The sequence below is a fragment of the Mastomys coucha genome, unplaced genomic scaffold (genome assembly GCF_008632895.1).
Source record: "Mastomys coucha isolate ucsf_1 unplaced genomic scaffold, UCSF_Mcou_1 pScaffold8, whole genome shotgun sequence".
NCBI classification, from domain to species: Eukaryota; Metazoa; Chordata; class Mammalia; order Rodentia; family Muridae; genus Mastomys; species Mastomys coucha.
Window position 1 is genome coordinate 4,246,982 of NW_022196914.1, and position 12,210 is coordinate 4,259,191.

Below are 12,210 nucleotides of genomic sequence, written 5' to 3' on the forward strand. Positions count from 1 at the left end.
TTTCACCCAATTAAGACAGACCCATCCTCACTTTAAATTAACTCTACACTAATCTGAGACCTGAATTTTATCTTCAAAGCCTCTTGGCCTTATCCATATAATATAACCAAATCACAAATTAACAGCCACCATATATATTCCCAGATCCACATCCACATCCACATCCAAGAAGATGGTAGCTTACAGGGTATGTACACCACCAGGGCAGCATAGCAGCTGTCTTAGAATTCAGTTCTTCAAAGCTCCACTCCTTTGTGTAAGCATGTAGTGATACTCTTTGTAAATTCTACCTTCAAGAAGCACCTGGGGTAAGAGAGGTGGTAGACCTGCTCCCATCACTGTTCCATGAGATTCACCCTATATAATACAGTCGTGTTGATATTCAGAGATAGTGCAGAGGAGGGTTTGGTAAGAAGGTTACAAAGCAAATGGGGGAACAGAGTAGGTGGGCTAAATAGTATTGGCTTGAAATAGAACATTGAGCTAACAAACCACCACTAATTTGACTTCACTAAGATATCAGCAAGGTATTCTTATGTGATTTTTAGTGTTTTGGCTTCTTTTAAAAACAAAGAAAATAGTTATCTCAAAGCCTGCTTTATAGACCAGGTGTTATGTGTGTGATAGATTATACACTATGTATAGCAAGCAAACACTCGAGCTCTTTGCGGAAGCACACCCCTGTGCCCTTCGATAAAAGTACACCCTTCTATTCATGAAGGACTCATTCGATCCAGAGGGGCAAAAAGGAGCTCATGTCTGCAAACACAATAGCACCAGCTGCCATGGTGACTCCTGATTCCCCAAGTAGCCACCAAAGTTGGAGACAGAGCTAGATACCTCACACCACCTTGAGGGTCACGTGACCAACTACACACAGAGAATGGATAGGTCTGTTATTTGACAGACACAGTTCACAGTTTCCGATTTCACTGCTACAACCCGTAAATGTGTCTATAGAAAGTAAAGTAGCCTTATGCCAACCCCCAGACATCTCTCGAACCATGAAAGATGACAATGCTGCAACCAAAACTGAAACCGTCCCACAGACAGCTCTGGCCTAGGTATGTACCTTCCCTGCCAGCAGCTGGATGCCTTTTCCAGAGAACACTGATGAATGGCCCAATGGCCTTCCTGGAGAACCGTACGACAGAGAGAAGACATGGAGCTATAATGCCACAAGCCTGGACCCCAGGCTCGGTTCAGTTTCTTCTCTCATTCCCAGCATCATTGGGTAACAAGGGAATTTTCCACAGCGTGGAGAAGTGAGTTCTGCAGACAACACAAGATGCTTGGTAGCCACAATGCGTTTGGATTTTTATTGTTTAAATATGGACAGTTCTCCTAAGATGTGGAAGCCATTAAGACCATGAGCCCTGAAGCCAGGATTCCTGAATTTGAATTCCAGCCTTACCACATGTTTGCTGTGTGGTGTTGGGCAAGCGACTGAACTTCTCTGTGACTCTGTGAATAATTATAGCTCCTATTTCATAAAATAGCCATTGAAGGCTATTTTATATATAACTTAGAATATAACTTTAAAAATAACTTTAAAATGTTGAATGCATACATAGGATCTGGCAAGGAGAACTCATTTCAGTGTGGGCTTGACAGATAGCTCAGCAGTTAAGAGCATGTACTGCTCTTGCAGGAGCCCTCAGTTCAAGTCCCAGCACTCATGTGGCAGCACACAGCAACCTACAACTACAGCTCCTCTGGATTCCTCCAAGTACCTGCATGCATTGTGTACATACACTATACACACTCACATACACACACATACATACACACACACAAATACAACAACTCCTTTTTAAAGAAATCATTTTAGCATTACCATTTTACCATCAAACAAAATGTTCAGGTTGAGAAGATGGCTTAGCAGTTAAAGGTGCTCACCATGCAAACCTAGTCCAATGCCTGGAACCCAGGTAGAAGGGGAAGAAAAGGACCTGCTATACAAAGTTGTTCTGTGGCCATCACATACTTACAGTGGCATACATATATACTTATACACATAGGGCACATCACACACACACATGCACACATACACATGCATACACACACATATACACATAAACACACATACATGTGCACACACACATACACACACACACACACACACACACACACATGCAAATGCTCCCACTCAACTCGTATGTTTTAATACCTGGTCCCCAGTAGATCGAGTTATTTGGAAGAATTAGGAAGTGTGGCCTTGTTGGAGGTAGTGTCTCCCTGGGGTAAGCTTTGGGGCTTCAAAAGCCTACACCATCCCATTTAACCCTTTCTCTACTCCACATGTCTCAAGATGTGCCTCAGCCACTGCTCCAGCATCATGCTCCCTGCTGTGATAGACATGAATTCTAACGCTCTAACTGTGAGCCCCAATTAAATGCTTTTTTTTGTAAGTCCCATTTGTCATGGCATCTTTGCAGCAATAGGAAAGATATCTGAGACACCATTAAAAAATAAAATATTAGTTATATGAACAGTTAATATATAGACAATGAAGCTTCGTTCATCCACAAATGAAATGACGTCACTTCGGGAGCATGGACAGAACCATCCATCAGCCCAATGAGCAGTTAAGCTAGCCTCAGAGAGGAGAGTGTTACGAGCTTCCTCTTATACAGAATCTAGAATTCTAAGCGAATAATATATGTGATATATATTTGAGACACAAATGTTGAAAGAGGACTTCTTGGGAAGGGAACAGATGGGAAGAACACCAAAGAGGATAGTGGGGCGAGAATGATAGTTGGAGTACATTATATATGTGCACTAAAGTCAGTCAATGAACACTTAATAAGAAGGGTAAGACAGACAGCCCAAGTGAAACTTATGCATATAAGCATATATAATATGTATAAATACATCAACTTGTATAATATGTATAAATGTACATACTATATACACAACTACTCTCATTAAACACATATGTATTCACATACATAGATACACATGCTTATACATACACATGTATATGCATTATATGTGACTTAAAATGTATAAACATATTCAATAAGTATATATAAATATATATATATATAAAAGCCTGAACCACCAGCAAATATTAGGAAGGTAACGCTGACCTGAATCAACCTCCAAAGCTGGCCACAGTGTTTGTGCTCGCCTCATGGTTACCTTTGTTCCTCACTGATCTGGCTGTGAGCAGCCATGTGTGGTAAGAGCTGTTAGGACTGATCTGCCATGCCACAGTCAAGTATTGGAACCAACTTAAGTTTCCATCAACTAATGAATGGATAAAGAAAACAGATACATTTGGAACACTTAGTATTCTGTAGGATGGAATACTATTCTGCCATAAAAATAAGGTCTTGTCTTGTCCTTTGTGGCAATAGAGTTGGAACTGGGTATCATAAAGATGTCACATGGTCTTACCATTATGTGGACTCTAGATAAATTGACACATGGGAGTTGAGAGTATAACAATGTTTGGTAGGAGCCAGGAAAAATTTAAGGGCAAGGAGCATTCAAGAACAGCTTACCAATGGGTAACAAAGAGCTGCAAGACATTCTGGTATTTCTACACAGCAGAATGACCACAGAAGTTGGCAAAGAACTATATGTTTTAAAAACTCCAAATATCCTTACTCTTAAGAAATAATGTTTGAAGAGTTAAGTATGCTTTCCTTGGTTTGATCCTATCACAGCATGTGCATGAATTGAGACACCAGATTGTGCCTGTTCATGGAAGTAAATTTTTATGCCTAGATTTCTTTTTAGATTTAAAATAATTAATAAAATAATGATTCTCTAGAGCTCACAAAAAGCAATCCCCTCGGCTGATACCACACTTCTACTGGGATCTCCCCCTGCGGTAGAGCTGCATGTCATCACATGATGCAAGCGTCTTTCAGCAGCATGGAGGTGCTCCTTACTCTAGCTCTCTCTGTCCTCCTCAGTCTCACTCGCTCTGTCCTCACCACAGTTCCCTCAGAACTGTTCCATGGTAAACAACAGAAAGGCATGGAGGAGAAGTCATTTCAAGGGGATGGAACTAAACAAGAGAAAGTTATTTCTCTCCCACAGTCACCAAGTCTGGAAGTCATTAGTTCAGGTCTGGTGTGGCACCCTGCAGTATCAGAAACCCAAGCCTGTGCTTCATTATTTCTCTGCCACGAGGGCTTCCCATTCTCAAGGTCCTTTCTGGCCCAAAAAGGCTGCTAGATCACCAGACATCATGGCTGCATTCCAGACAGCAGGAATATGAAGAGGAGTAAATCCTTCCTCCTTCGAGGAGACTTCTAAAAAATTTCACACTCTCCTTCTGCTTCCATTCTGTCAACCACAGCTCAGTCACATGACTACACATAACTTCATAGAAAGCTGGCAGATACAATCTTTATTCCAGACAGTTCAGTGCAAAGACAAAAAATCAGCTATTAAAAGGAGATGTAACAAATTTTGGATGACAAGAAAACTTTCCCCCATGCCTACTCACCTTAATGCTATTCTGACTTCCTGAGTGAACCTACGCTCATAGAAGAGAATAATACCCCATTGTCTCACCCCCTCTTCCTAATTATAATCTTCAAGAATTCATTTCCGGGCCTGTGAAAAAACAGCAAGTGCCTGCTGGGGTTCCTGCAATGGAATACTATTCAGCAGTAAAAAAGAAACTATTAATCTATAATACATCAGTGAGTCTCAAGGCAAGCATGTTCAATGAAAAGAAGTAGACCAAAAATTAAAGTGCGTGTGTGTGTGTGTGTGTGTGTATGTGTGTGTGTGTGTGTGTGTGTATGTGTGTGTGTGTGTGTGTGTGTGTAAGGTTCTAGAAAATGAAACCTCACCTGTAGTGACAGAGCTGGACCAGTGGTTATCTAGGAATAGTGGGAGGAGGTAGGGAAGGCTAACATCAGGTCTAAGAGCACCTGAATCTGGTGGGTGTGTTTACTACCTGGACCATGGTATTGGCTTTCAGGGTGTGAATGCTTACCAAAACCCATCAATTAGAACCCTTGAAAGGTATATGGTTGATTCTGTGATTGTTTTTCAATAAAGATGCAAATTTACTTTTAAAACAAGGCTCCTTATGTGTGCCCCTATGCTAGAAGCACAGAATGAGTTGTGTCCTGACTTCTGGTGTTTCCCAAGTCAGCAAATTATCCTAAGGAATAAATCAGGGTTTCTAGTGTAAGGGGGGGGGGGGTGAAGCGTAGCCCCTAATCCCAAGCAATTCTGAAATGAACTGAACCAAGCACCTACAAGCTGCTGCCCTCAAGTAGTTGCTGCCAGTCCCAAACTCCACTCAGGTGTAAGAGTTTCATGACCAGGAATAATTGGCAGGCACACTGGACTGCCCAGAGAGAGCTGTTGCTACAGGAAGCTATGGGTGCTCGTGGGGATAACGGTGTTCATATTTTAAACATCCCATGGTAAACTGTATATTTTCCACTTCTAGAAATGAAATGCAATGACATGCTCTCTTCATATTTCACATCTGTGCTGCAGAGCTGGGAAGGATCAGATGACGGAGACAAGTAGCCAGCACAAACGAATCCTCTAAAGGAATTGTTAGTGGGGCAGCTGTTCAGAATCTGCTCTTTCCAATGACCAACATACTCATGTCTCGACATCTCTTGGCCCTGGCTTTATGCTTGTGTAAAAGTGTGTGCTAAGTTCTGGAAGTCTCAGATGTTGGCCCCAAGGCCAGCTATGGAGACAATACTCCATTTTCTCCTCAGTTTTCCCATCTGGCTCCGAAGGCTTATGACGGCTGGGACCTGTCCTTCCAACGCAAAACTATTGCTCCTTCCTCTCCTCACTGAGGGAAAACAAAATCACAGAGGTGAGTTCAAACCCCATGTTGAGGAAGACAGGCTTTGCTTTGTTTCAACTTTCCTGAGCCTTTCCTTGTTGGTCTGTGTAGCCCGGCCACGACAGAGTTCAGAGTGTCCTGAGTTGTGTCCTGTGACCCCACAACCCAAAATACTTCCCCACTAGCCTAATACATGCCTGACCTCATTTAGATAAAAACACTGGAGTATCTATCTACAAGGCCCACATTACCCAGAAGGCCTTGCAATGTCAGCAATTCAACTTCTGAGGAAAAGAAATGGGCAGGTATAGGCTGGTCCACATGGCTCCAGAAGACCAAGTAGCAGAGGATGTGTGAGAAAGACAAGGCTGTGGCTATAAACTTTGGTGAGGTCAAATATCTTCAGGAGCTGGTACTTTTGACTCAAAATGGCTTGTCTCACATCAAATCATCAAGTCATCTTTATATATGCATATTAAGTAAATTCTTAAGGCACGTGATTCAAAGCACTTCCTTTCACAGGTCTGCTATTGATAGAAGCAGGTCTGCTGAACATGAAGTGTGATGGCCTGAAGGTACAACTGACCTCACCCCAGAATGTCCCATGCCAAGGCCCTCTGCATCTAGAAATAATCCCCCACTAAGTTTTTACTTTTGCTGGATACCCCAATACATTCAAACTGCATGTTCTCTCTCCTTGATCGTGTCCATTAACTGTTCAAGGTAAGAAGTTTCATTCCAAGGTACAAGACCTTCCTGTATCTCTCTCTTTTAAGACAGGGTCAGCTGGCATTAAACTCATGGTAATCCTCCTGTCTTATCTCCCAAGTATTGAGATTACAAGCATTTACCACTATATCATGTTTATTTCCTCTGTGGGAGAGGGAGGAAACTGTATACTTTATTGTTGACTTCAGCTGCTTATGTTACTTTCTTATAATTTTCTCTCTCAGAGTCAGTTTGTGTTCTTTTACAATCCTGTGTGCTCTGCAAAGCATCCAGGGCCTGGCATTATAGGCTGTATTTTCAGCGCAAACCAGGAAGGGCTTTCTTAGTTCTCGCTACACTTAACTTTGTCCTCTCGGGTTTTCTCCTGAAAAGTCAGTTTCCTACATACATCATTTCCTTGGATCATCTTCAAACTGGCCCGAGATGTTTTATCAATGAGACCCAGAGCAGCTGCTGAAGGTAAGAGATAGAGAGATGAATAATGTTCTCCATTGTTTGTTCTTTGAATGTCAAGCAACTTGTCCCTCCTCAGTAGACCACTCCTTCCTTAGCTGGTAGGAGCACATCTGTGAGACAGAGGTGTGTGGTGTAATGTAGTTTGGGCCCTCATATTTCTGAGGGGCACAGGTGGGAATGGAGATGTCAGAATGAGTCCATCCAAGCCCAGCATGACAAAGTCACAATCCCACATGTCACAGAGGCATGTCATTGTTTACTCCATCACTTCTATAACTCTCCCAGCATGACTACACCTTGCACCTTGCTCTTTGCAATGTAGGCCAAGTGTGTGTGTGTGTGTGTGTGTGTGTGTGTGTGTCTGTGTGTCTGTGTCTATGTGTGTGTGTGTGTGTGTGTGTGTCTGTGTCTGTGTGTGTGTGTGTGTGTGTGTGTGTGTGTGTTAGTTTATTTGGGGTTTTTGGTTTTTTGGTTTTTTGGTTTTGCTTTGTTTTGTTTTGTTTTGTTTTGTTTTGGTTTGGTTTGGTTTGGTTTGGTTTGGTTTTGTGACATGATCTCATTATGTAGACCCAGGTGGCCTGAAATATACTATGTAGTCCAGATTGGCCATAAACTCACAGGGATCTACCTGGCTCTGCCTCTTGAGTGCTGAAATTAAAGGCATGTATAACTGTGTTCGGTGGTTTAAATGGGAAACATCTCCCATAGGCTCAGACGTTTGAACATTTGATCCCCTGTTAGTGGTTTTGTTTGGGAACATTTTGGAAGGTGTGGCCTGTTTGGAGGAAGTACATCACTGAAGGAGAGCTGTGGGTGTTCATAACCACACCATAACTCTCATTCTCTCGTGGTTTCTTGCTTGATATTGATGTAATTCTCTTAGCTTCCTGTTCTAATAGTCATGCCTTCCAGAGGTTGCCACGCCTTCCCATCATGTAGGACTGGCCCCCCTCTGGAACTGTAAGCTAAAATAAACTCTTCCTTCCACAACTTGCTTCTGGTCATGGTATTTTATGGCAACAGAAAAATGACTAATGCAGCCAATGAGCTCTGAAAAGCAGGGACATGTGTACTTCTGATCCACAGCAATATGGGCAGAGCTGGACTTCACTGCACCCCTGTGGGGAGCCACCTGCTTCCTCTGGCTTCAAGAGTTCTACTGCCCCACACACTAATGCTGGGACACCAACCAACTGGGGCACTGGCTGCCATAAGCCAAGCCACACTCTACCTTAGGGCTGTTTGCTTTCTGGAGTTGGAGGTGCTAATTTTCCCAGGAGACATTTTCCGTTGGCACTCAGACTCTGTGTAGTTCTGGTCTCGCTTTTTCTAAGGCTTTTCATTTGAAATGTTGTTTCTGGAATCCACCTTCCACATGAGCCCACATTATTCTCTCAGTCACATTTACTGATAGTCTCCTGGGCCAGCTTTACATGTAGAAGAGTTATTGCCACCCCTCAGGGAGAGGTAAAGAGATTGGGAAAGTCTTGATAGGCTGATTGGTGTGGCTGGGCATCCATAGCACAGAAGGCTGCTGACCCAATGCAAAGGTGTGGCTGAGAAGAGCATCCTATTTGTCCTTTAAATGGTCCCCAGGTTCCCATATTGTTCCCTAAATCCCTGCCCCTACCCCACCTACCCCCCAACAAACCAGGTCTGTTCCATCAGCTCATCCCTCGCTATCAAGGGCACATCTGAAATAAGGATAAAAACATCCTATATAGCAATGTTTACTTACCAGAATTCCTTAAAGAAAATATATTTGGAAGGAAGGGAAACAGGAGATACTTCACAGTGAGAAACTAGACATTCATGTATGAGGAGACACAGCATAGAAATGATGGTGGAGTTGTTTAGGAAGCTGCTTTGTAATGACACCCTCCTCATTGCCTCTTTGAAATCTTTGCTAATGTTGACATTTCTCATTTGGGGGAAGAGGTGTAGATTCTGGAGGGGAGGTAGCAGCAGGAAAGGCTCATGATTGTGTTTATATGTGTGTATCTGTGCATCTGTGGACAGCTGTGGGGCAAAGATAATACTAGACAGTTCCATTTTACTTACTCTACCTTTAGTTACACAAAGAATATGTGTATGAGAGACAACTTCAATTTTGCAAGATATATATCTTAAATATTATATTATATATGCATACATATATTATAAACAATAAACCTAACACACTCAATGAAAACCCATATGAAACATCAGTCTGCTCTGTAAGCTGCCACTCTTTCCACATCTTTCCTGAAGGGACATATCTAGCAGGACAATCCCCTTCACCAACAGCTGGAACCAGTAGTTCAAGATCCTTGGGATCAGAGTCCACAAATGTGACTGCCTTCTCTCTAGATCCTCTTGCTGCCCCAGCCCCTCCAATGCAGATTGATATAATTAAGTCCCGTGTGTAAGGATTAGCCTGACTGGGCAAAAAGCCTCTTGACAAGAAGTAAAGTGGACAGACCCATTCAGAGGGTCTGGAGGAAGAACAGAATCAGAATCTGTTGGTTCTATTCATCTGTTAGTTGTTGTCAAATTCCTTTGTTCTATGACACTAAAGTCAGATAAACACCCAGATGATGCTTACGAAATAATGTACCAAACCTTAGCTGCTCAAGCCATTATTGGCATCCTTCATAGGACAGAATCACATTCATTAGTCACCTGTGTATTTAGCTGATCCACAGAGACAGATTATACCTATCACACTTCTATTATCACTCATATCCTACTTCAGTATATCACACACCAGGAAAATAAACAACTTTAGGGATTTTTTTCCTCTGGACATTGGGCAAGAGAAGTGAAAGGGATTTGTCATCAGTCTGCTAAATATCTGAATCATACAGGTGAGGACACTGAATCTGACAATGTGAACATGTGTGGTCCTGTTAGATTTGCTAAACAGACAGCCTTGTATGATGGGATGGGTCATAGGCCATCAGAAAACAAAAAGAAACATAAAGAAAAGCAACCAACAGAGACTGCAATGGCCTCAGGAGAATGGTCAGTGCAAGGTAACATAGAGATTATTTTCTTTTCTTTTTTTTATATTTTTCTTCATCTCTATCAATCGATTGTTGGCTCAGTATTCTAGAAGTCAAGAATATAATAGGATTTTAAATGTTTTCTAAATTGTTAAAATAGCATAAATACTATACTGTACTATAAGACTGTTGTATTATGGTGATCATCATCATCATTGCTTATGTACTGTCTTAGGAAACAAATTTGCCTAACATCTTAGTTCATTTCTCTGGCTATGTCAAAATAACTGAAACTAGACATATAAAGAAAAGAGTTCTATTTAGCTTGCAGTAGTGGAAGCTGGGAGTCCAAGGATAGGCAGTTCACTTTCTAAAATTAATCCAACCCTCCTTTTGAGCCTTTAACACAGCAGATAAACAAGGAAAAGCAAGTGCCGTCCAAACCAGTACATTGTTTACTGTAGAAAAGTCGTGTGAGACTTTAAGTTTTCATTGTGTATATCCATTGAACCTGGTACTATGTTATGTAAGGACACTTTCATGCATATGATATATGCTAAGCATATACCCAGGCCCTTCTAGTCTCCCCTCTCTCAGCCCTCACCACTTCTTTGTTTCCTAGGAGTTTTGTTTCTGTTTTCATGTCATATACATGTATCTATATGAACTCTAGGAATCACAAATAAGAGAAAACATGACATTTATCTTCCTAAAGCTGGTTGGACTTGCCTAATGGTGTCTAGTTGCATGCATTTTCCTGTAAGCAACATAACTTCATCCTTCTTTATTATAACAAGTACCCAGATACTAGTTCCACTCACCAAGAGATCATTGGATCACTCGTGATGGTTCTAACCTAATCAATGGAATAATACACTGATGGATTCATTCGCTGCAGAAGGATGCCCAACTTGAAGGAAGTAATTTCCTGAGAAAACATCCTACCCCTTGGAAGCCATCTTGTACCCCTTCTCTATCCTTTCCTCCTTCCTTCCTTCTCTTTTTTTCTTTTTCTCTCTCTTGTCTCTCCTCTCCCACCCTTTCCAAATACCATGAAATGGACAACTTCACTTTTCAACATCTTTCTGCTATAATGCTCTGCCTACTTCAGGCCCAAAAGCAATGGAGCCAAAAGACCATGAACCATGACTTCTGATGAAGAAACAAAACAAATTTTTCTTCCTCATAAATGGTTTCTTTTGTCTATTTGCCTCAGCAACAGAAGGATTGAATAACAAATTGAACAGTCTTGTAGATCACTCAGTCTCATGGGTTTCCTCTCTCACTTTTGCATCCCTCCCCAAGATAATTCTTGAGGAAGAATTGGTTTAATGGTGACAGGAGAGAGGGTTTGGTCTGCATTGTCCCACCCTCAGGACTCTATAGCATTCAATCCTTTAGTTTTTATTCTCTACTCAGGGAGCCTTCAATGCTGAAGTCTGTGGCTGAGTAACATATTCTGGGTGCTCTCTAGCATGGCGAGGGACCTGCTACCTCATCCACCCATGAACTAAATACCCACTCTTATTATCTCTGGCCTGTGTTTTCCATTTAATATCTATTCTGGTAGTCCCTGTAGTGACAGGTTCTTGGATCATCCATCAGCTAGAGCTGCCCATGGCACTCATAGCACACTCGCTCAGTGGGTCTGGGTGTGACTTCTCATTGCAGGGCCCTGCCAGTCACTACACTGAATCTGTCATCCTTGAGCTATTGGTGATCCCCTGAGAGGCATATCTCTTGGCAGATTTCTGTCCTCAGGAGACAACAATCACCTGAAGGGTAAACATACCCATTATACACAGAATCATTATTGTATAATCCTGCAATTAATCCTAAAAGAGCTAATAAAGATCATTATCTGAGCATATTAGCGTGTATTCTAGAACTTGTGCAAATTCAACAATTTTATTTTTAAAGAATGGAACTTAGTCTTTATTTACAGGACACGACAGGGTATGAAATTCCACATAGAAATGAACTCAGAGGACAGCTTCATAGAGTATGTACAGTTTACAACTGTTCAAGTATAGTTTTTTTTGTAAAAAGTGCTACAATAATAAACCACATTTAAAAAGAGTTCTTAGTAGAGAAACAGTAAGACAAATTTATGAGAACATAGAATAGCACAGCACATAGCTAATTACTTTGTGCCTTGGCTGGACATTAGAAGTTAAAGGTCCCCGGAGCTCCATCCTGAACTTGGAAGGCGAATCCTTCAGAGGTAGTTTCTGGCACCACATTTTGATCTTC

At 41.7% G+C, this 12,210-nt stretch overlaps 1 protein-coding gene across 1 annotated transcript in view; it reads right to left on the reverse strand.

Annotated features, from left to right (window-relative positions):
- Positions 1-11,714: 11,714 nt before the first annotated feature.
- LOC116083841 (importin subunit alpha-1-like) overlaps positions 11,715-12,210 on the reverse strand; it is a 1,999-nt gene continuing 1,503 nt past the window's right edge. Inside the window, 1 exon segment of the mRNA XM_031360626.1 lies at positions 11,715-11,732. Coding sequence (XP_031216486.1) covers positions 11,715-11,732 — 18 coding nt within the window.